The 24,686-nt window shown below is 42.5% G+C and overlaps 3 protein-coding genes across 7 annotated transcripts in view; 2 read left to right on the top strand and 1 right to left on the bottom strand.

The window, feature by feature from the left end:
• Positions 1 to 20: 20 nt before the first annotated feature.
• On the bottom strand, positions 21 to 7,656 carry LOC311110056 (ELMO domain-containing protein 2-like). 2 transcript variants are annotated; one of them, XM_084188605.1, is made up of 9 exons: positions 7,567 to 7,656; positions 5,668 to 5,815; positions 5,403 to 5,431; positions 4,481 to 4,578; positions 4,266 to 4,395; positions 3,968 to 4,101; positions 3,572 to 3,640; positions 3,174 to 3,307; positions 21 to 1,052 (listed from the first exon to the last, which is right to left on the bottom strand). In XM_084188605.1, exons 2-9 carry the CDS (start codon positions 5,810 to 5,812, stop codon positions 898 to 900), a joined length of 894 nt encoding a protein of 297 aa, XP_084044731.1. In that variant the 5' UTR covers positions 5,813 to 5,815; positions 7,567 to 7,656; the 3' UTR covers positions 21 to 897. The 2 variants fall into 2 exon arrangements, with proteins under 2 accessions (XP_084044731.1, XP_084044732.1); XM_084188606.1 differs by lacking the exon at positions 7,567 to 7,656 and adding an exon at positions 6,677 to 7,560.
• Positions 5,768 to 24,204, top strand: LOC311110046 (uncharacterized protein). 4 transcript variants are annotated; one of them, XM_084188586.1, is made up of 3 exons: positions 5,768 to 5,857; positions 12,579 to 13,036; positions 19,359 to 24,204. In XM_084188586.1, the coding sequence occupies exon 3, from the start codon at positions 19,455 to 19,457 to the stop codon at positions 22,197 to 22,199; it is 2,745 nt and encodes a 914-aa protein (XP_084044712.1). In that variant the 5' UTR covers positions 5,768 to 5,857; positions 12,579 to 13,036; positions 19,359 to 19,454; the 3' UTR covers positions 22,200 to 24,204. The 4 variants fall into 4 exon arrangements, with proteins under 4 accessions (XP_084044712.1, XP_084044714.1, XP_084044713.1 ...); XM_084188588.1 differs by lacking the exon at positions 12,579 to 13,036 and having other exon boundaries at positions 5,792 to 5,857; XM_084188587.1 differs by lacking the exon at positions 5,768 to 5,857 and having other exon boundaries at positions 11,814 to 12,680.
• The window catches only part of gprin3b (GPRIN family member 3b), a 263,036-nt gene continuing 249,739 nt past the window's right edge, over positions 11,390 to 24,686 (top strand). Inside the window, exon 1 of the mRNA XM_084188591.1 lies at positions 11,390 to 11,817. The gene's annotated coding sequence lies outside the window, so the exon portion shown is untranslated. The remainder of the gene's footprint in view (positions 11,818 to 24,686) is intronic.

Consider the following 24,686-nt stretch of genomic DNA (forward strand, 5'->3'; position numbering starts at 1 on the left):
ACAGTCATCACACACTAATCTGCAAACATCACATCAGAAGTTTAATTTATTAACACTGGGCATTTGTCAGTCGTTACAAAGATCCATACTGGCTCTACAAAATGTAAAAATCATCCTCAAAAAGCAGGGCACGCGGCCTATAAATAATCGACAAAACACCATAAAAGTCAGCTTTTAGTGCACACGATATCGTACGGATGTGGAATAGGCGGCAGCGTAATACCCAGTGATCTCAGCGCCACCTCTTGAAATGTATTGACGACAATGATGGGATCAATTCAAACGCATTAAAACATGCACAGAGCTTTCAGTGTTTGAGTATGTAGTACAACTATTGAGCATTAGGTAAACACAAATTATTCCTTATTTTTAAGTTTATTACGATATAAATTCCCTCTCTGCACATAAATATTTGATTCCTGAGCAAGGACAAATATGGGAATGAGTAGGCAACGTTATCATAAATACATGCGAGTTCAAACCTAGTTACCAGCTAGTTAATATTATTCACCAATCTCCATTTCCTCAAACTATTGTGTAATTCCTTTCCCAGTCCACTGAAAAGTGCACAGCCAATCAACTACATAGCACTAGTACCCTAATATTGTATTTCCCCCCTTTTAAATATTTTAAGCATTGGAATGGTCATTATTTGAGGCAGAGGGTTGAATTCCAGTCTCCTGGTCTTACTTATTTCTAAAGCTATTAACTTTATTTGCTTAAAGAAAGTCACTCATTTATACCAAAAGAAAAAGGTGTGTAGATTGGGTCTAAACTAAGATCGAAGAGATAGCAAGCTCAAAATGTCCCTTATAGATTTGGAGGTACGTTGTAGTGTATTGAGGTGCTGGTGGTCCCAATTAGGTCCAAGCGAGTCCAGTTCAGTCGGTTGGTCGGTCAGGTGCTTCTTGGACTATCTGTCAGGGCGACGGCAGGGTCCAGTAGTTGAATCTTGATATTGTCGTGGAACTTTTCCCTGTAGTGGTTGAACTCCATGATGCTCTCAGGCTCCTCCTCCACCCAGAACTTATCAAACTTGTACACCAGGTAACCTGAAGCAGGGAGGGCAAAGACAGAGTTAGGGGTTTATAGACAGCATAACAACAATATATATTGCCTTCAGAAAGTATTCACACCCCTTGACTTTTTCCACATTTTGTTGTGTTACAGTCTGAATTTAAAATGGTTTAAATAGAGATTTTGTGTCACTGGCCCGCCCACACACACTACCCCATAATGTCAAAGTGGAATTTTGTCTTTACATTTTTACAAATTAATTAGAAATAAAAAGCTGAAATTTCTTGAGTCAATAAGTATTCAACCCCTTTAGGTAAGCCTAAATAAGTTCAGGAGTAAAAATGTGCTGAACAAGTAATATAATAAATTGCATGGACTCACTGCGTGCAATAATAGTGTTTAACATGATTTTTGAATGACTACCTCATCTTTGTACCCTACACATATCATTATCTGTAAGGTCCCCCAGTCGAGCAGTGAATTCCAAACACAGATTCAACCACAAAGACCAGGGAGGTTTTCCAATGCCTCGCAAAGAAGGGAACCTATTGGTCGAAGCAGACATCGAATATCCTTGAGCATGGTGAAGTTATTAATTACACTTTGGATGGTGTATCAATACACCCAGTCACTACAAAGATACAGGCGTCCTTCCAAACTCAGTTGCCGGAGAGGAAGGAAACGGCTCAGGGATTTCACCATGAGGCCACTGGTGACTTTAAAACAGTTAGAGTTTAATGGCTGTGATAGGAGAAAAGTGAGGATGGATCAGCAACATTGTAGTTACTCCACAATACTAACCTAATTGGCAGAGTGTAAAGGAAGCCTGTACAGAATAAAAAATATTCCAAAACATGCATCCTGTTTGGAATAAGGCACTAAAGTAAAACTGCAAGAAATGTGGCAAAGAAATTAACTTTATGTCCTGAATACAAAGTGTTATATTTGGGGCAAATCCAACACATCACTGAGTACCACTTAATATTTTCAAGCTTGGTGGTGGCTGCATCATGTTATGGGTATGCTTATAAAATCGGCAAGGACTAGGGAGTTTTTTGGGATTAAAAATAAAAAAACGGAAAAGAGCACAGGCAAGATCCTAGAGGAAAACCTGGTTCAATCTGCTTTCCACCAGAAACTGGGAGACAAATTCACCTTTCAGCAGGACAATAACCTAAAACACAAGGCCAAATATACACTGGAGTTGCTTACCAAGACTACATTGAATGTTCCTGAGTGGCCTAGTTACAGTTTTGTCTTAAAATCGGCTTGAAAATCTATGGCAAGACTTGAAAATGGCTGTCTTGCACTGATCAACAACCTACTTGACAGAGCTTGACTTATTTTAAGAATAATGTGCAAATATTGTACATTCCAGGTGTGGAAAGCTCTAAAAGACTTACCCAGAAAAACTCACTGCTGTAAATCACTGCCAAAGGTGCTTCTAACATGTATTGACTCAGGGGTGTGAATACTTATGAAAATTAGCTATTTCTGATTTCATTTTCAATACATTTGCAAAAATTTCTAAAAACATGTTTTCACTTTGTCATGATGGGGTAGTGTGTGTAGATGGGTGAGAGATTTTAAAAAAAAATCCATTTTGAACTCGGGTTAACACAAAATGTGTAATAAGTCAATGGGTATGAATACTTTCTGAAGGCACTGTAGTTCCCAGGACTCCCTTAAAAACAGTTGCATGTGTTACTGAGTGGACTATCATGGCTGAATAAAGGGAATGAAACTAATGAATGAATAAATGAATACAACAGAACGATGACGTCACTATGCCGGGCGGTGTCAGAGGAAGGCCCTAAAAATGGTCAGAGACACCAGCCACCCAAGTCACAGTTTGTTCTCTCTGCTATTACACTGACTAGGTACCGGTACTCCTTGTATATAGCCTCGTTATTTTATTGTTACTATTTTATTTTTATCCATTTGTTAATTTTCATACCTTTTAACTGCATTGTTGGGAAATGGTTCGTAAGTAAGCATTTCACAGTAAAGTCTACACTTGTTGTATTCGGCGCATGTGACAAATACAATTTGATTTGAAACAAATAATGAGGAACGTCCTCCTCTGACATAATCAATGGTTAGGCCCCTACGCCACTGACAAACAAAAGAGTGGAGCACGATTAGCACCCACTTACAGTACAGCTGATGGAGGTGCTGCAGTTGGGGTCTCCCAGACACAGTGTTGTAGAAGTGGGGTTTGAGAGCACCACTCTTCAGTAAACTGTACGCCATCTCCGTCAGGTTGATACCCACTATGGCATATGAGTACCTGAAACATGACACATATGCTAATCCTTAAAAGGTTATAAATATGTTGAGTGTGCTTGTTTTTGCTCGTCTGGTGCCCATGTGTGCAGAGGTTTCACTTTAGGACCAATGGAATGGTCTCAATGTGTAAACTCCACCCACCCAGTACCTTGGGCGAGCTAAAACTAATGCGACTACTGATAGATGAGTGAATATACTGAAATGTGCAACAGAACCATAGCTGACATATAAAGAACAGTTCAATAGGTAATGACGTATTCCTTACCCCAGTTTGGGATGGTTTGCGTGGGACAGCACCTGCCGAGCCTTTTCAGTGTAGTTCTCACTAAAGAACCTGTAATATACAGGATATAGAATGAAAACTATATTAATTAGTGGGCGGCAGGTAGCTTAGTGGGTAAGAGCGTTGTGCCAGTAACCGAAAGGTCGCTGGTTCTAATCCCCGAGCCGACTAAGTGAAAAATCTGTCGATGTGCCCTTAAGCAAGGCACTTAACCCTAATTGCTTCTGTAAGTCACTCTGGATAAGAGCGTCTGCTAAATGACAAAAAAATTAAAAATTAAATTAAGAAATCTACCCTCCCCCAAAAAACACTTTTCAGAATACTGATGAACAAGGTTAGATTGTTAAGGACGACAGTCATTCAGACAACATTACTCACACAAGGTTGGTTAGGCCCAACATGCCCATTCCTCGGAAGTCAGTCTTGGGGTCATCGCCTTGGAAACCAATGTCACCCCACTGTTTGGTAACTCTGGACTCCAGTTTGACCTCGGGCATCAACAGGTCCCATAACTGGAGAGTCAGACAAGTCCATTCCTGTTAATACTTTACACTTACCTTTAAATAGAGATGGGTATTAAAAGTTTGAAACAGTCATGTTGAATCATCTCATCCAGAAACATTCCATTGCTCCATGCTGGTCATTGACATAAAAAAAAAAAGAACTGCTGCAGTACCTTCAAAAGCATTTCCTCGTGTTCTACTTTATCCGAGTCAAAAGTCTCCTTCCTCAACTCTTCCACGGACGTGAATAAGTTCCTGTATCCCGTTATTTGTAAGAGACACAGCTTCAGATTCATCTTAAACCTAGGACCAAAGAGACACACACACATTAGTCATAAATACATATAAAATATTCATAAAACAGTAAGTAAAGGCTAACAAGACTGACGTGGGATCCCTCTGCGTTTTGACATTCTTTTCCCTCATGATAAGATCCAGACACTTCTCCAAACTATCCTCCTCCACCTCCACAGCAGCTCTTAAGACCTGGAGAGACGGAAGGAGAGAGAGGGAAGGAGAGGAAGGAGAGAGGAAGAGAGAGACGGAAGGAGAGAGGAAGAGAGAGAGGGAAGGAGAGAGGAAGAGAGAGGGAGGGGAAAAGAAAGCAGGGACAGAGAGAGATGGTGTGATTAGTTATACAACACAATCTCATCCATGGTAACAGGTCAGAGTCTGTGTTAGTACTTCTCCTACAGACTATGCGGTCTTAACATGGACGATGAGCATTGAGGTCAGATGATGGAACCACCAACTATGCATTACCTACTGCCTTAACTTCGTATGGGGGAAATTCCACAGAAACAGAGTGATTCTGACACTCAGATTTTTCCCTTTAAAAATGTATGCCCAACAAAAACCAATGATTTCAAAGTTCAGCAAATCATACAACTCCCTGCACAAGGACGACTTCCAACAGTCCAAATGCAAAGTTTGGTAACGGAATGACAGCACAAACCGTCCTTTTATTACCAAACTTTGCATCTGCACTGTTCTTCAACTAAATGTGTTTTTGTAACAAGTTGAATGGTTTGTCTAACTTTGCAATCATTGGTTTTTGTTTGGCATTCATTTTAAAGTGAAAAATTGGGAGTCTCCGCATCCCTCTGTTACAATGGAACCGCCCATGGACTGTTGATAAGAATGTGCTTAGCATGACAAGATTAACAACCATCCGGGTACTGATCAATTGATTTCTTAAGTGGGTTAAATGTAACAGTTAATTGTGGCTGTCTGTATGATAAGCAGGTATGCATTATGCATGGTTGACTAGTTAAGTAAAAATCAAGTGAAGAATGATTTCCAATGCTTACCTTACATTTGGAGTTCTTGAGCGAGTATTCTGAGTCAAGAAAGATCAAATGACAGGTTAAAAATAGTTCAAAATGATCATGAATAGCACAACTGACAACTTGTTTTCATAAAGGTCGTGTTCATTAGGTACCGAATGGAGGAAAAACAGGGAGGACTATCTGGACTTGTCCAATAAGAAACGCTAATTGTTGTTTTTCCGTAACAAAACATTTAAAAACATGTTCTAATGAAAACCATTTAGCTCTAGAATGTAACCTCACTCACCTGCTTTCATTGTCCTTGGTGCCCCAGGCTTGTAGCCGGCACATATCCTTTGCAGCTCGCATTTCCCTGTCACCTGTCTGATGAACCACTTCAGCCAGTATCTAAGGAAGGATGTGTAGAAGTATCCCCAGATGCTGCCGAACATGGTCTACAACACAAACATGTCCGCAAGAGTTCCACATACAATAAGGTTAGTGAATAATACCATAATCATAGGAATAATCCAAGATATATACTGGTAGGACAGCAGTGGCGAGCCATGCCTCTTCTTGGAGGCATTGATAAATGAGTACCCAAAAATGGTCCCTGTGAACTCCAGAAACGCCTATGCATTTATCCTTAAGTTGAACGGCGTGCAATAGAATGAATTGCAGAAAATAAATCCAGGAATAGTAAAGTCTCTGTAGTAGGAGTTGTGGACTGTAGCTATTAATGCCTTCAAGCTATCAGTCTTTAAAGTACTGCAGGATCTCCCCAAACAATCATTGGCTACTCTGTACAAAACCCCATATTCAGTGGGAATAGTTGATATGTAGCTAATCTCTCAATGTCATGTCATCAGATAGGCCTAGGTGGTCATGTCAGGTCAAGTCAATCACTGGAAAGTTACTATAGCAGAAACTTTCCACGGTGTCCCCCTCCCAGAGTGCAAAGAACCTTGGTGTGACCCTGGACAACACCCTGTCATTCTCTGCAAAAAAATCAAAGCAGTGACTCGTTCCTGCAGGTTCATGCTCTACATAACATCTGTAGAGTACGACCTTACCTCACACAGGAAGTGGTGCAAGTCCTAATACAGGCACTTGTCTAGTCCTGGGTTAAAAAGCAACTTTGAGATTCTCCACATTGAGCATACTTTAGTCCAGGGCTACGCTTAAACTTTGTCTGGGAAATTGGCCTTTCGTGTTTTTGATTCAACATTTTAGCTTCAGGCCAGGCTAGGAGACCAGTAGCTAAGTAAACCTAACTCTGTCCATCCACAGAGAGAGAGAAATAGACACATACATACCACAGGAGGTTGGTGTTACCTTAACTGGGGAGGACAGGCTCGTGGTAATGGCTGGAGTGGAATAGAGGGAATGGTATCAAATACAACAAACACATGGTTTCCATGTGTTTGATGCCATCCCATTCGCACCGTTCTAGCCATTATGGTGAGCCGTCCTCCCCTTAGCAGCCTCCACTGATACACACCACACACACACACTGAGTTAAGTTTACTTAGCTAGGAGACCACGTGTGATTAATTTAACCAATTAGTTAGTGATTGGTACAGCCCAGAAATCAGGTGCCGGATGTGGCACTGTAGGACAAGGGTTGTCAGTGACTAGAGGTGAAATGAGAGAACACAAAGGCTCTATTGTAATTTGAGCTTCTACTTTCGCAGGTGTCTTTACACAAATGGCGTTTGCTTGGTAAATAACTGCTTTTGTTAGCCGACTGACAGCTTGTCTTTTGTTTAGCAGCTAGCTAGCCTAGTAACGTTAGCTGCTAACTGGTTAGTTTTTAGCCGCGCATGCGCTGATGCTGTCCGTCTAGAACAGCTAGCTAGACAGCTCATAGTAGCTCGTCTCATTTCAGCCACTGTGCCTCCACCATAAAGTTTCAGCACAATAGCTTCAGGCTTCTAGTTATTGGGCTACTAAAAATGTAATTTCATTGACCAATACACAAATTAGCTAGCTAGCCTAGCTATAACAAACTGACTGTCCTGGAACAGCATTCAACGGATGGCTTGCTAGCAAATCAATTATTGAAATATTTGCGGTTAAAGAGATTTAGATAATCAACCACAGATAAAGAAATTCAACATGTTAAACATACAAACAGTAAGTTATACTTGCCTTTGACGCGTTAGCTAGCTTAGCTACACAAGCACAACAGGTTGTCAATATTTACCTCGAGCAATCAAGTGGATTATGTCAGCAATTGCGCCTTGATTTGAGTGAAGATGGCAAGGAGTAGACCTAGTGGATAGTTATTTACTTTAGCAAGGACGAAAATTCATCAGATTAAACTGCAAGAAATGTGTCCACTGAGGTAGGGATGTTGACAAGTCTTTTGGCTAACCTCTTTTTCGATTAATAGAATCTCGACGCACAAGTGTACCGCTTAACCTTTGGCGCCACCTGTTGGGCTGGGGTACGGTGAGCTGATGCAATCCTGGGGTGTATTCAATACGCAGATTCTGTTGCAACAGAACAGAAACCGTGTACCCCAAACGCTCTTCAACGTGACATAAAAGCTGTTGGGTTCTTAAACGTAAGTTGTAGTTCCTTTTAATTGTATGGTTTCCACATGTTGCCATTCCAATCTGAATAGTCTGGGTTTGGCACAAGCTGCACATCTATAAATGATCGATTCTTCCATGCTCTATAGTGGAGTGAAGTTTGCGGGGTTCCTTCCAACTACTTCCAGACACTTAAAAAAAAAAAAGAGAGACACGACTGAACTACAACTTCCATTTAAGAACAAAACGGAACTCAACAGCATTTGGAGTAAACTTTTTTTTACCTGCTAATTAATTGCACTCACCTGGTGTACCAGGCCTAAATCAGTCCCCGATTAGAGGGGAACAATGAAAAAAAATAAGTGAACTGGCTTCGAGGTCCAGAGTTGAATTTGAGGGCACTAGCCTATTACAACAGCTGCATTTCCTATACTTTCCACACAAAGGTGCGGATGTTGCATAAGAAGTCACTCTGGATAAGAGCATCTGCTAAATGACGTAAATGTAAATGTAATGTATGGTGAAAATACTTCCCTAAAGCCACCATGGTCACTGGTCATGGGGATTACGTTTAACAGCAAGACAAATTCCTTGAATTAGTAGTGTGTTCATATTTGATTGAAGTATGGAATCAGCCATGTCAATCGCCCATTTTTAACCACAAATGTTTTGGCAAGATAAACATTGCATGTATGGATCCTTTACCTATGATATAAATGTATCTATCTAGGTGTCTTTAACTATTTATCTATATCTATATGACATCTATACGTATCTATATATTCCGATGGCACATTTGACCATTTACATTTTAGTCATTTAGCAGATGCTCTTATCCAGAGCGACTTACAGGAGCAATTAGGGTTAAGTGCCTTGCTCAAAGGCACATCGACAGATATTTCACCTAGTCGGCTCGGGGATAAGAACCAGCGACCTTTCGGTTACTGGCACAACGCTCTTAACCACTAAGCTACCTACTCATTCCAGGGTTTTTCTTTATTTTTACTATTTTTTACATTGTAGAATAATAGTGAAGACATCAAAACTATGAAATAACACATATGTAATCTTGTAGTAACCAAAAAAGTGTTAAACAAATCAAAATATGTTTTAGATTCTTCAAAGTAGTCCCCCTTTGCCTTGACAGCTTTGCACACTCTTGGCATTCTCTCAACCAGCTTCATGAGGTAGTCACCTGGAATGCATTTCAATTAACAGGTGTGCCTTGTTAAAAGTTAATTTGTGGAATTTCTTTCCTTAATGCATTTGAGCCAATCAGTTGTGTTGTGACAAGGTAGGGGTGGTATACAGAAGATAGCCCTATTTGGAAAAAGACCAAGTCCATATTATGGCAAGAACAGCTCAAATAAAAAAACAAATAAGCAAAGAGAAACTTTGAAAGTTTCTTCAAGTGCAGTCGCAAAAACCATCAAGCGCTATGATGAAACTGGCTCTCATGAGGACCGCCACAGGAAAGGAAGACCCAGAGTTACCTCTGCTGCAGAGGATAAGTTCATTAGAGTTACCAGCCTCAGAAATTGCAGCCCAAATAAATGCTTCACAGAGTTCAAGTAACAGACACTGTTCAGAGGAGACTGCGTAAATCAGGCCTTCATGGTTGAATTGCTGCAAAGAAACCACTACTAAAGGACACCAATAAGAAGAAGAGACTTGCTTGGGCCAAGAAACACAAGCAATGGACATTAGACCGGTGGAAATCTGTCCTTTGGTCTGATGAGTCCAAATTTGAGATTTTTGGTTCCAACCGCCGTGTCTTTGTGAGACGCAGAGTAGGTGAACGGATGATCTCCGCATGTGTGGTTCCCACCGTGAAGCATGGAGGAGGTGTGATGGTATGGGGGTGCTTTGCTGGTGACACTGTCTGTGATTTATTTAGAATTCAAGGCACACTTAACCAGCATGGCTACCACAGCATTCTGCAGCGATACGCCATCCCATCTGGTTTGCGCTTAGTGGGACTATCCTTTGTTTTTCAACAGGACAATGACCCAACACACCTTCAGGCTGTGTAAGGGCTATTTGACCAAGAAGGAGAGTGATGGAGTGCTGCATCAGATGACCTGGCCTCCACAATCACCCGACCTCAACCCAATTGAGATGGTTTGGGAAGAGTTGGACCGCAGAGTGAAGGAAAAGCAGCCAACAAGTGCTCAGCATATGTGGGAACTCCTTCAAGACTGTTGGAAAAGCATTCCAGGTGAAGCTGGTTGAGAGAATGCTAAGAGTGTGCAACGCTGACATCAAGGCAAAGTGTGGCTACATTGAAGAATCTAAAATCTCAAATACATTTTGATTTGTTTAACACTTTTTTGGTTACTACATGATTCCATATGTGTTATTTCATAGTTTTGATGTCTTCACTATTATTCTACAATGTAGAAAATAGTAAAAATAAAGAAAAACCCTGGAATGAGTAGTTGTGTACAAACTTTTGACTGGTACTGTATATGGTGTGGTGTGTTGAAATCGTAATTAAAAGGTCCAATGTAGCCGTTTTTATCTCAATATCAAATCATTCCTGGGTAACAATTATGTACCTTACTGTGATTGTTTTCAATTAAAATTGTAAAAAAAATTAAATAATGGTTTTGGTAGGAAAGTCTGGGATGGGTTTGTGTGGGGAGGGGAAAACTGAAAACTAGCTGTTATTGGCAGAGAGGTTTGGAACTCTCTTTCTCATTGGTCTATTAACTCATTGACGGATCACCACCTCAAGCTGAACCTCTGCAAGACGGAGCTGCTCTTCCTCCCGGGGAAGGACTGCCCGTTCCATGATCTCGCCATCACGGTTGACAACTCCGTTGTGTCCTCCTCCCAGAGTGCAAAGAGCCTTGGCGTGACCCTGGACAACACCCTGTTGTTCTCCGCTAACATCAAGGCGGTGACCCGATCCTGTAGGTTCATGCTCTACAACATTCGCAGAGTACGACCCTGCCTTACACAGGATGTGGCACAGGTCCTAATCCAGGCACTTGTCATCTCCCGTCTGGATTACTGCAACTCGCTGTTGGCTGGGCTCCCTGCCTGTGCCATTAAACCCCTACAACTCATCCAGAACGCCGCAGCCCGTCTGGTGTTCAACCTTCCCAAGTTCTCTCACGTCACCCCACTCCTCCGCACACTCCACTGGCTTCCAGTTGAAGCTCGCATCTGCTACAAGACCATGGTGCTTGCCTATGGAGCTGTGAGGGGAACGGAACCTCCGTACCTTCAGGCTATGATCAGTCCCTACACCCAAACGAGGGCATTGCGTTCATCCACCTCTGGCCTGCTGGCCCCCCTACCTCTGCGGAAGCACAGTTACCGCTCAGCCCAGTCAAAACTGTTCGCTGCTCTGGCACCCCAATGGTGGAACAAGCTCCCTCACGACGCCAGGACAGCGGAGTCACTCACCACCTTCCGGAGACACTTGAAACCCCACCTCTTTAAGGAATACCTGGGATAGGATAAAGTAATCCTTCTACCCCCCCTTACCCCACCCCCCCAAAATAAAAAAAATAAAACATTGTGAAGTGGTTGTCCCACTGGCTATCATAAGGTGAATGCACCAATTTGTAAGTCGCTCTGGATAAGAGCGTCTGCTAAATGACGAAAATGAAAATGTAAATGTAAATTTACCACATGGTGATGTCACCACAGAAGACCAAAACTCCATCCCACCAAAACAGGCTGAAATTTCAGGCGGCCTTTTCAAACAGCTTTTACATTATCATCATTTTCACAATTTCACAGTATTATTTTTGTGGAAATATATATACATATTAAACACAGGAAAGTTACTTTTTTGACTGCACTGGGCCTTTAAGGTTTGTATCACAGGCCTCAGTGGCTGCTGTCTCATCTAATCATCTTCCCTGAGCTTCTTAGGGGCAGAGGTCAACCCTACACAATTAGGAAAGGTGAGCTTATTCTGTGTGTGTGTGTGTGTGTGTGTTTGTTTCTGTGTGTGCGTGTGTTATCAGAGCGAATACATTGAAATACAGTAAGATTACTTTTACCAACCATGTCTTTATTTTATAATCCCTTCAGATGACTGGTTAAAATGCTACACTCGCTATGTGCCTCACTGGGAGTATCAAATTGTGGCTATTCCCCTATTTAGTTTATTGACAGAAATGAATACTACAATACTATACCAGTAATTCCTAGCATGGTTTCCAAAATGTGTCACAATACAATAATAACACAGTGTTGATGCTACCTGGTATTCTTGGGATGCCCCTACCCTAACACCTTAACCATTTTACATTTCAACTTCAATGGGGTGATATCAGGGTTGGACTTTTCCCCTTCAGTGCAAATGCATGCATTGTCACATCCATATCCAGTGATGGAAATGGAGAGTCACTGCCTCAACACAACACTACAGAGTGCTGCAGTGACACTGTCTGTACCCTATAGATTGTTGTTACCATTCACCAAGCAATGCAGTATGTAGTCTACAAGGATTCGAGATATAGTGACCAATGCTCCAAAAGCTTATCATAATTTCGTACTTTTTTAATGTGGAAAATGGATGATACCAGAGCATGAAATAACTAGCCTGTCATATGTAATTAAATGTTGCTTTCTCTATGTTTGATGTCTGATGTCTCTACAACTCTGTCTCCTCCTCTCTTTCATACCATGCTTGTTTCCATTCTTTTATTTTATTTTACAGTCATTGAGCATCCCGAAAACAATGTAGTGTGGACATCCCCTGGGACAGCACGATCTCGCAGAAAGAGAGGTGACACCACGATTTGCTAGCTCCAATGACAATGTAGGCTATTGCTCCGTGAAGCGTAAAGCAAGTTTGATATGATAACTGTTCGTACAGGAGGAGGACCCAACCGAACAAGCATGAGTCATAGCGCACAGCCACATCTTCGCTAGACCCTCGGAGAAAATCGATATTACACGCTTGAACCAATTATCATTTAGGCTACCTCCTCTGATCAGACCTATATTCCGACCCGCTCCGATCGAAGGCGCGGCTTTATGTCACCCAGACCTGCTTGAAATTATTTCATTGATATTCAGCCGGGTGCCTCAGCCGCACCGTGGAAACAAACAGTGGCTAAATAGCGCAGTAATCAAACCCGAATATGATATGATACAGAGACTACACCGCACCAGGTAAGCTGTTTCCTCTTTGTCTGAATAAAGTGTCATTAAGATAATAAGTGTACAAATAATGAATTCTTCCGCAAGGTCAAATATGACTGTAAAGCCGCAGGGGTGTCCTGAAATTCCTGTGTTATTAGGAGTGGGGTTGGGCAGTGCATCGTCAATTGACATGGTTATGATGTTGTTTCTCTCACCTGACAGTATCTTTTCATTGCATTCATCCATACATCCCTTTGTTTTGTCATGGCTATGATATTGTTGTCTTTTCTAAATCAATTCACTTGTAGGCTACATCATGAGATAATTGTCTGGGGTTGAAACTGTAATTGCAGTGGGTTTATTTTTCTCGGGAGAGGAGACCCTTATATGACGAATGCATAGCCACGTTCACAGCAATATACGGATTGGGTAGCCTATAGGCCGACTAAATGTGTAGTAGAATTGATACGTGAAATAGATGAGAAAGGAGGATATTCTTTACATTAGCCTATGTGATGCTTCTAACGGAATTTATGTCATATACGGTAAAGTTGATGTATGTCTAAGCTACATTATCTCCATCTCCAAGTCCATGCATTCTAGTCACTGGTCACTGACTAGTCTATGAAATTGTATTTTCAATAAATGGCGTCTCCAGTGAGACCCACAGATGAAGCCTACAAATTACTATTTCAGAATGAGATATGATATGACCGTTAAATTGTCATGGTCCATTCCCCCAACTCACCTATTGTATCGTGATTGATTGTAATCAATATGTAATATGTCAGTCAGCTCAAGAGGGGGGAAACCTCAGTAGTCCTAGATATATTTTATCCTACTGTACTGTACACATTGAACATATTGAATGTATTTATTTTGCAAATGTAGAATGTGCAATTATTCGGTGTTAAAGGTCCAATGCATTTTTTTCTTCAATATCAAATCATTTCTGGGAAACAATTAAGTACCTTACTGTGATTGTTTTCAATTAAAATTGTCAAAAATAAACAAAAATTGCTTCTTAGCAAAGAGCAATTTCTCAAGCAAGAATTTTGTTAGGATTGTCTGGGAGTGGTTTGAGTTGGGAGGGGGGAATTAAAACCTAGCAATTATTGGCAGAGAGGTTTGGAACTCTCTTTCTTATTGGTCTATTAACTAATTTACCCATGGTGATGTCACCAGGCAGGCGGAAATTTCAGGTGGTGTTTTCTAACATCTCTTACACTAAAAGGGCATTATAATCATTTTCAAAATTTCACAGTATTATTCCAACCTCATAGTGTGGAAATATATAAAAAACATATAAATATATAAATAACTTTTTATTTTACTGCATTGGGCTTTTAAAACAGTATTTCAGCTGTTTTATCAGTAATATCAGTATTAGCCTAATTTATTACCAATGAATGATTCTGTCAGGTGTTCACACAATCTATGTCCTGTTTGGACCACCATATTGTATTGATTAGCAATAATATACACTATATATATATATATATATATACACAAAAGTATGTGGACACCCCTTCAAATTAATGGATTTGGCTATTTCAGCCACACCCGTTGCTGACAGGTGTGTATAATCGAGCATACAGCCATGCAATCTCCATAGACAAGCATTGGCAGTAGAATGGCCTTACTGAAGAGCTCAGTGACTTTCAACGTGGCACTGTCATAGGATGCCACCTTTCCAACAAGTCAGTTCATCAAATTTCTGCCCTGCTAGAGCTGCCCCGGTCAACTGTAAGCGCAGTTATTGTGAAGTGGAAATGTCTAGGAGCAACATCGGCTCAGCCGCGTAGTGATAGGCCACACAAGCTCACAGAACGGGACCACCGAGTGCTGAAGTGCATAAAAATAGTCTGTCCTCGGTTGCAACACTCACTACCGAGTTCCAAACTGCCTCTGGAAGCAACGTCAGCGCAATAATTGTTAGTCGGGAGCTTCATGAAATGGGTTTCCATGGCCGAGCAGCCGCACACAAGCCTAAGATCACCATGTGCAATGCCAAGCGTTGGCTGGAGTGGTGTAAAGCTCACCGCCATTGGACTCTGGAGCAGTGGAAATGCGTTCTCTGCAGTGATGAATCACGCTTCACCATCTGGCAGCCTGACTGCAGATCTCGGTTTGGCAGATGCCAGGAGAACTGTACATGCCCCAATGCATAGTGCCAACTGTACATTTTGGTGGAGAAGGAACAATGGTGTGGGGCTGTTTTTCATGGTTCGGGCTAGTTCCAGTGAAGGAAAATCGTAGTGCTGCAGAATACAATGACATTGACATTCTAGACGATTCTGTGCTTCCAACTTTGCGGCAACAGTTTGGGGAAGGCCCTTTCCTGTTTCAGCTTGACAATACCCCCGTGCACAAAGCGAGGTCCATACAGAAATGGTTTGTCGAGATTGGTGTGGAAGAACTTGACTGGCCTGCACAGAGCCCTGACCTCAACCCCATCGAACACCTTTGGGATGAATTGGAACGCCGACTGCAAGCCAGGCCTAATCGCCCAACATCAGTGCCCGACCTCACTAATGCTCTTGTGGCTGAATGGAAGCAAGACCCTGCAGCAATGTTCCAACATCTAGTGGAAAGCCTTCCCAGAAGAGTGGAGGCTGTTATAGCAGCAAAGGGGAGACCAACTCCATATTAATGCATTTACATTTACATTTTTGTCATTTAGCAGACGCTCTTATCCAGAGCGACTTACAGTTTTTTTTTTTTTATACTGGCCCCCCATGGGAATCGAACCCACAACCCTGGCGTTGCAAACGCCATGCTCTATCAACTGAGCTACATCCCAACTGAGCTACAATGCCCATTATTTTGGAATGAGATGTTCGACGAGCAGGTGTCCACATACCTTTGGTCATGTAGTGTACCTCACTGGATCTTATTTATCACCTTGTTGATTGATCTGCTTGGTTTATTCCACTGAATTCCCATCGAAATAAGAAACAAGACAAATCTAATTACAAAGTCGTATTTATATGCTCCCGTGTCTCAAATGAATAGTTTGAGACTCGCTCATCTTCGATATTAGCATGGGGTGATGGAGCTCCTGATGGGAGACCCCACAGCTACTCTACATGAGGCAGAGGACACACTGACCCCTTCCTGTAGGATACAGTCGCCTCCTGCTTCAAGTAACCAAGGCCAATATTCATTAAGAGTAAGCGTGAGAGTAAAAATGCTGATTTAGGATCAGTTTAGTAATTTAGATCATAATGAAGAAGATTACATGGACAGATGGGACCTGATCCTAGACCAGCACTCCTACTCTGAGGGTCTTTATGAATCAATATGGGCCCTGAATAAAGAAGTGACTAGTCTATCCCTCTACCTCTCCCCTCAAAATGCACTCTGACACAGAGAAACTTAAACCCACAGTTTTGTTATATGGAATATTGATCCTAAACTGATCCTAGATCAGCATTTTAACTCTCACGCTTACTTTTTATGAATACGGGCCTATTTATTGTTTTGTGCAGAAAATATAAGGTCACAGGTTCTGGCAATTTGGATACGCCCAAAAGAAGACTAACCTTTCCTTGGCTGAGAAAACACTTAATGATGATGATGATGATTTATAGTGAGGCCTAAAAACAACACCCCAGGACACAGAATTCCAGAACAACAGATGCTTGAAGTCATCATCTAATTTTGATTGAGATAAACTACATAGTCTTGATGGATAACATCATTTTATAGGATGTGAACGTTATCAGTGACAGTTAAAGGAGTCCCACACAGTCTGTCTGTGTGAGTGCTGAGTCGCTCTGGTTCCTTTTCTTCATTTCGGCACTGTACCTGCCTGGTTCAATTATTACAGGAGAGTTGATTCCTGAAAGCGCGGTCGGCCATTGAAGAACGACTGCACAGGGAACCATCATATCACTTCACACCTCCAAGGGGTTGGATATGATTTCGTCTGACTGCCAGAGCCACTTGTCAAGGCAGCCAGAGAGTGGTGCCATAGTAATAGGTCACTTTCTTATAGTGCAAATATACTGTACACGTTTGCCAACTGTGTGGCATGGAAAATCCAATCTGACAAATCACATCTCAAGCATTCAGGACTATACAAGCCATCCTGTTTTCCTTCTGTACTAAAAATACCATGGCCATTTAGTTAGTACCTTTCATAAATCTGATTTCTTTTTGAGTGGGCCGCTGCTCACTCACTCTTTCTATTTCTCTCTGTCTGGAGTCTGCAGCTGCAGGCTTAGACGCTGCTTGAGATGTATTTTCGGATGGTGTGTGCGTTTGGCCTACATACAAGCCAATACACTCTGATTTATTTGAGCCTACAATTCCAAATGGAATATTTAGTAGCCTGGCTAGGACATTCAGTAACTAAAGTGTCTGATTTAGAAGGATAAGGATAACCCGTCGAGAAGACATTTACGTTGTTATTAATGAGGATTGCTTTTTAAATTTTTAAATCCCATAACCTGGAGAATGATGACGAGGAAAATAAGATCACAGAGTCGAAAATGAACAAACTCTTTGACTCTATGATGAATGAAGAATATTGGAAAAATCCAATGGGCTAATTGAAGGGAATTTGAAATCTCCCCAAAATGGTTTAATGTCTTATCTATGTCCACAATAAACAGCTCTGTTGCTGTAGCTTCAGGGGAGATGTTGCAACAGAAGAGAGAAACAAACACACGGAGGTCTGTGTTTGAGGCTAGCAGATGGCTCATTTCAGAACTTTTTAAAAGGACTTATGTCATACAGATGTAGGATCTTATTTTGATCGCTCTTTATTTTAGTTTTAAAAAGGATTCTAAAGTTTGCAATTTCCACTTTGAAAATTCAGGCTTGATTTGCCCTAATGAAAAATGTATCAACCCCTACAAAAAGTTCCATTAATTATAGTCCACAAAATAATTCACATTTCCTATTACTGCTGGATTATTTTCCTGCTGTAGGAAACTGGCTCAAATTAAGTGTCTGATAGCTCTTTATTTAAGCCTTGTTTTACCAGGTATGTTGACTGAAAACATATTCTCATTTACAGCAACGACCTGGGGAATAGTTACAGGGGAGAGGAAGGGGGATGAATGAGCCAATTGGAAGCTGGGGATGATTAGGTTGCCATGATGGTATGACGGGCCAGATTGGGAATTTAGCCAGGACACCGGGGTTAATACCCCTACTCTTACAATAAGTGCCGTGGGATCTTTAGTGACCACAGAGAGTCAGGACACCCATTAAACGTCCCATCCGAAAGACAGCACCCTACACAGGGCAATGTCCCCAATCACTGCCCTGGGGCATTGGGTTATATACATTTTTTAAATGGTAAAATCAAACGTGTAACTAAGGCTACACTATTGCTTTCACTTGTTGTGATTGCAAAGTCAATGCCTCTGTCCCAACTTAAGGATAATTCAATAAATTATTTTTTAATTCACTCAAGCTGGTTGAAGTGTGTAGTAAGTGTTTGAGATTACTGTCGTCTTTCATATTCCATTAGTTTTTGAGCAAAAATTGTGGCATAGTTAATCTTAGTTTTGGCATTGATCTATCTTCTCTGATCCAAAGGGACTTGGAGTGCTCATGGTCCATCATTTCAAATCAGTTTGCAGTCATCAGAGACACATAAAAATGAAATGTACTTACTGGAATGAAAACAGGAAAGGCCAACGATCTCTGAGCAGCAAAACAGTTTAGGTCAGTTTTGAAGCAGCATTGCCTTTGGCTTATTGTTAGTAATTTGGAGTTATTGCTATTATCTATTGCTTTGTTTACAGATTCAGTTTATTCATTCAGTTCTGATGCGGTAGTTGGCGCACAGTCTTTATTGTGATGGATACTAAAAAAATTATGTATGCACTCACTAACTGTAAGTCGCTCTGGATAAGAGCATCTGCTAAATGACTCAAATGTAAAATGTAAATGTAATACTGGGAGTCAGGAATAAGCGAAGGTGTGTCAACTCCCATCGTTTCAGTGTATTGCCTCATTGGTCACTTCTCGATCTGATGTCTGGTCTCGAGGATGAAAGTCTAGTTAATAAAAATATCCATAAATGTTTTTTGGAGTGATCTACACTGCGGTATAACAGTTCCTCATTGCTCATCATGTTGGTTTTCTAATTTCAAGTTAAAATGTCTTTCTGTTTATAAAACAATTCTAATAAAGTCTCACGTCTTTTTGGGTATTCGATATCACCTTTGAGGTCATGATGTAAAATGCAAGAGTGAGAAAGACATTACCAAGATCATCATCCTCTACTAATATAAGACTTATAGTATAATATTATTATCTACATGGAATGATCTAATGTATTGTTCATACTTCTTCTTTGAAACTAAAACTATTCTATTTTCCTACTTTATAGGGAATTACACACATAGACAGGGATAGGATTGTGGACACCTGGTTCAACTTTGGATCCCTACAGTAGAAGTGACTAAGAGGACTGTCTCAATACAGAATGGGAACTAACCCAAAAAGGACAGTGACAGTCCAAATGGTCCCTCAGCTGGCTGGAGTGGACACTCTGGGAAACCAGGAGTCTAACGCCAACTGGGCTAAGGAACCTAACCTCAACCTCACCCAGGGTTGCCCTGCCCCTACACCTACCCCTACAGAACACACACAGGATAACCTGTGTCTGATATCCACCAATACAACCTCCAGGATCCAATCAACAGGCAATGGACAGCCGGTCAGCGGAGGGGTGGGGTCCAACACCAACACACCTTTCTCGACCAATGGCGACGGAGGGAAATCGCCATCGGAGCATGTGATTGGAGTAGAGCAGCAGATGGTTCTGACATGTCGAGGAGGTGTGAGTGTAACCGAGGCGACGGCAGAGGGCCATAGGGACGGCAACGCCAATTTGACAGCGTTAACCCCCACAGCCACCGACGAGGAGAAGGAGAAGCATTTCTGTAAGGCCGGCCTGTCGTCCGCCGTTACATCATCAAAGGTTGACGCGCAGACAGATTACTGCAGAGCGAAAGAGCCCGGTGGTGCGGGGACGGGGGAGGGGTGTGCGGAGCCCCAGCCAGCACCAGAGCCCACAGCAGTACAGAGCGCTACAGCCGTCTCTGCAGTAGCTAATAAGGAGTCACTGGTAGTAGGGGACGACAAAAACACACCAAATCAACATCCCCCTCAGACCTGTGATCCAAAGCATACCTCGTCCTCTGAAGCGCTGACGTCTCTGACGACTCCCAAACAAGGTAAGGCAGAGGGCGCTGCAGTGACCACAAACAAGGTTGCTCCGCCTCCCTTCAAATCAAAAGAGGCTGATAATAGTACTACAACACAGAGTCCCTCACCTTTACCTAGCTCGGCCACCGCCACCGCCACCACCACCACCACCAACCCTACTCCATCAGAACGCCCTCTACAGGCCTCTAAAAGAAACACGCCCGAGACAAACTCTCAGAACCCTCCCTCCCAAACGGAATATAATAAAACGGCAGAGACATCGCAGCCGGAACAGACCAAGGAGACTGAAGTAGCTCCTGGCAATGCTGCCACCACCATCCCCATCACGCCTCCATCATCAGACAGCAAGGCAAACGTAGGGCTTAAGAATAAGACCTCAAGTCCGGCACCTCCCGAGAAGAAGGATTTAAAACCTACTCCAGTAGCAAACACACAGATCTCCTTAGATAAACACCTGCAGGCGGCATCGTCAGAGTCTCCATCACAGAAGGATCCTCCCTCGTCACCCAACGAGGCCCAACAGAACCAGCAGCCTGAGGCCCAACAGATCCAGAACCAGCAGCCTGAGGCCCAATGGAGCCAGAGCCAGCAGCCTGCCCACCATGCAGCACAGGTGGCAGACGAAGCCGTCCAGACTGCCTCGGCCTCGGAGGAGATGCAACAGAAAGCCCACTGCAAACTATACCGGGAGGCCTCCACCATGACCCGCACCCCCACCGCCACCCCCACCCATAGCAAGCAGGGCCAAGACGTGGAGGTCCAAGCGGTGGCTAACGTGTGCAGCCGGGCGGTCTCCACCAGCCCCAGCCTGTTTCCTCTGCCCCCGCCCTACAAGTCCACCAACAGAGGTGCTGCCCTGAGGGAGGAAGCAGCAGCTGAGAGCCTGTCTGTGGTCTACCAGGTGCCCTCACACCAGATTCACATGGGCAGCAATCTATCATGCCCCCCGCCGCCTAACTACACCGCAGGTCTCAGGTCCGGGTCAGAGCGATTGACCCTGGAGGCGGGGTCATGCTCCAGTCAGAGTGCCGGGGTGGTGCTTCATGCAGAGGAGGCGGTGGCGGCCCTCCATGCAGAGGTCGCCAGGCTGGGGGCCAAGCCTAAAGATTCGGCGGTTGGGGGGGCAGCAGCACTATGCAACATCCAGCAGAGAGGAGCGCTCCCGCCTCTGCAGCCCGTCTACCAGATCAACATCGAGCCATGCGGCAGCCAAAACGAGCCTGAAGCTAACGCGAATCATCACCAGCATCGAGGCGAGAAGGCAGCAGCAGACTCCCAATCCAAGCCCAATGCAGCAGAGAAACCAACAGTGTCTAATGAAGCGCAGGCCGTGCCAACGCAGGCTGCCAAGCCTCCCTCTGCTAAAGCTCCATCCTCAAAACTAGAATCACCCCCCTCGTCGCCAACTGCCGCAAGCAAGACCAAATCCTCTGACAATAAGGCTGCTCCTCCTCCTTCGCAGTCAGCTTCTTCCGTTACCAAGCCCAGCCAGGCCTCAACACCAACCTCCAAAAAAGCAGAGGACACTAAACCCAAGACGGCAGTGAAAGCGGCGAAGGAGAGCATCGTTAAGGGGGTCGGGGGAGTTAAGGCTTTGTTGGGCAAGAAGAAGCAGCTGGAGCCAGAGAGGAAAGAAGAAGATGAGGAAGGGAAACAGAAAGGAGAGAAGAGCGTGCATGATGTGCTGTGGGACGAGCAGGGGATGACCTGGGAGGTGTACGGAGCATCCGTTGATCCCGAGTCCCTGGGCTTTGCCATCCAGAGCCACCTGCAGTGTAAGATCAAAGAGCAAGAGAAGAAGGTCGTGACCCAGTCATCACTCAGGAAGTCCATCTCAGTGCCGCCGGTGGTGCCCGACTCGCCCGCCACCATCGCCGCGGACGACGCCAACAGCAGGAAAAACAAGAGGAGGCAGCAGAACGTTTTCAGGTCCATGATGAAAAATGTCAGACGGCCCAAGTGCTGCGCGCGCCCTCCCCCTACCGCCGTGCTGGAGTGAGAAGGAGAAGCAGCGGGCTGGATGTAGCCCACACCATCAGCTGACTCCCCTATAAAGCACGCTGGTTCACCCCTTGTTAAGGTTCCTCCGATGCCAAGCAAAGTGTGGATATTGGGATCTCTCCCTAACCCTACTGGTCGGATGTTGTGGTATACAATGTTACCTTATATAAGGTTGATGATTATCAAAGGAAGAGGGCAAAACAAAAAGCTAAATTATGTAGTTGTTATGAACATATGTTTTAGATGAGAGAGAGAGAGAGAGAGAGAGAGAGAGAGAGAGAGAGAGAGAGAGAGATTCTAACAGTATTTAAAAATGAAAAATGGCAATAATAATGTCTTAGTGAAACGCATGTGTGTTAATACTTCTGGCAGTCATAACTCATTTTCCCACTATGAAGTCCTGGTGTATACTGTACATGGTACTGATCTTTGGGTGTACCTACATATATTACTGTCAGTATCATACCTTTTACAGATGTGCAACTAAATATCACAAATTCTCAGTGCAGTGGGTGCATTTTGGTATATATACAGTACGATTACGTTCCGGGTGTATTGAACAACCTCTATTTATAAGATTGATATATTATTCTTGTTTTTCTTCATTTTGTAGATTTTATTTTCAATGGGTAACTACTTATTTTGTCTTGATAAAGAAGAAGAAGAAAAACTCTGCTGTGCTCATTTCCGTATGTCTTATATACAATATAACACTGGACCTGTGTGCGTTTAGGTGCTCTAGCTATATTTAGTCTCTGTTCTCTTCGTTTTGGATTAAAAAACCTCAAGGTCGAAAACTGATCTACATCCGAGCAGTTTTTTCTGAATTCCTTGACAGGTGTTTCAAGAGAGCGGTAGCTGCATGCATCCCCACAGTGCGAGTTCCTCAGTTTCAATGTGATATCAGACATCGCTTGAGGATGGGTAAAGGGGCTGTTTGAAGCAATATTGCAGATGATAGCTGCTCTATGGGGACTGGAAACGATTGAGAGCGTGAATAATCAGAAGAGCTTTGAGGTCTCTATTTCAAGTTAATCTTCCAATTGGTCTGTGAACCATCCTCATGAAACACCCAGCTTGTCATGTCCTTTATGGAATCATAATACTCTTTTTTTTTTCTTCTTACCATTCTGTTCGTATTCTGTTCGTATATGAAATGTTCGCTTTTTGACTTGCTCTGATTCAAAACATGAATATTCTGATGTTGTATATGTTTAGTTGTACATACTATATCATCAGGAACAGTGTTTTGTTTCAATAAGTGCATCACCTCTGAAAACTGCAGTAGAAGGCCGTTTGAAACCACAAGGGACGTTGTTCAGGATGTATCAGCAGACAATAGTAGAGAGGTGGAGATGTGTACTCGTTGTGGATTAGTTGTCGATGGGCTTTATACAACCTTTTCCCTAAAGAATGTCCTTGATAGAGTGGTGAAATTTATCCAAAGCACAAATTAGTGTATATATACAGTACTCCACATTATTCAAGCCCCTTTCCTCTCCCTATAATCTCTCATTCAAATTAGATTATATTAAAATGCTTATCAAAGCTAGGACAAAAAAATAACTTCTAAATTAGACGGTTGAATATTTGCGGAGAAGAAATATAGTTGCTATCAAAGACTTAAAAACTGTTCCTTTTCAAAATTGTTTAAATGTAGAATCTTTCACTTGCTAGATTTTTTAAATTCTGTGTTTTACATCTTTGATTGGATTAGGCACAGTTAAAGTAAAAATCACAAAATCTGTAAATTACTGTGGGCTTCTTTTAGAGAAGACAAATTAGTACTAAGAACATTTTTCTAAATGCATGTTTTTATGTGTAAGTCAATTAGTACATAAGACAGATTTTTATTTTTATGATGCATTTACACTCCAAAGCCAATCATTGTGAGAGGTAGGTAGGTCTACATTCCAAATCCAGTGATGTGAAATGTATGGGTTAAGCAGAGCAAATGGAATGATGAGTCTGCTTACATAAAGTTAATAAAAACGTTCAATTTATCTAGTCTATTTTAGAATCGTCTGAAACATACTTTTTTTCCTTAGGATAAAATGTCTGCTTAAAAATATTACATAAACCTTGTTTCCTCCACATCGTTATTAAGAGTAATGAAATTATTAAATGATTTTAATATATATATATATATATATATATATATATATATATAGTCTCAACGTAATGATATAGGCTTACTGGCACATCCTACTGTGAAATGGGGAATATTCACAGCCAAACTTCTTTGTTTGGGAATTCCGACTAACTGTCTGTTTCAATACACCCTCTGTCTCAGTGTGATACACTGATTTCACAGGACTGTGCTGTCACTTCCTGTGTGTCTGGGTGTATGTGTGTGTCACCAGTCATCACTGCGTTCGTCACAGTGGGCTGTTAGGTTAGGTGTCCTGGGCGATTCTGTTCCCTGTCAAAGGAACACACACACACAACGCTCCATCCCCCTGGTATTCAAGGTGTTAAGATGAGA

Source organism: Coregonus lavaretus (assembly GCF_964263955.1).
Source record: "Coregonus lavaretus genome assembly, contig: SUPER_35_unloc_1, whole genome shotgun sequence".
Taxonomy (NCBI): Eukaryota; Metazoa; Chordata; class Actinopteri; order Salmoniformes; family Salmonidae; genus Coregonus; species Coregonus lavaretus.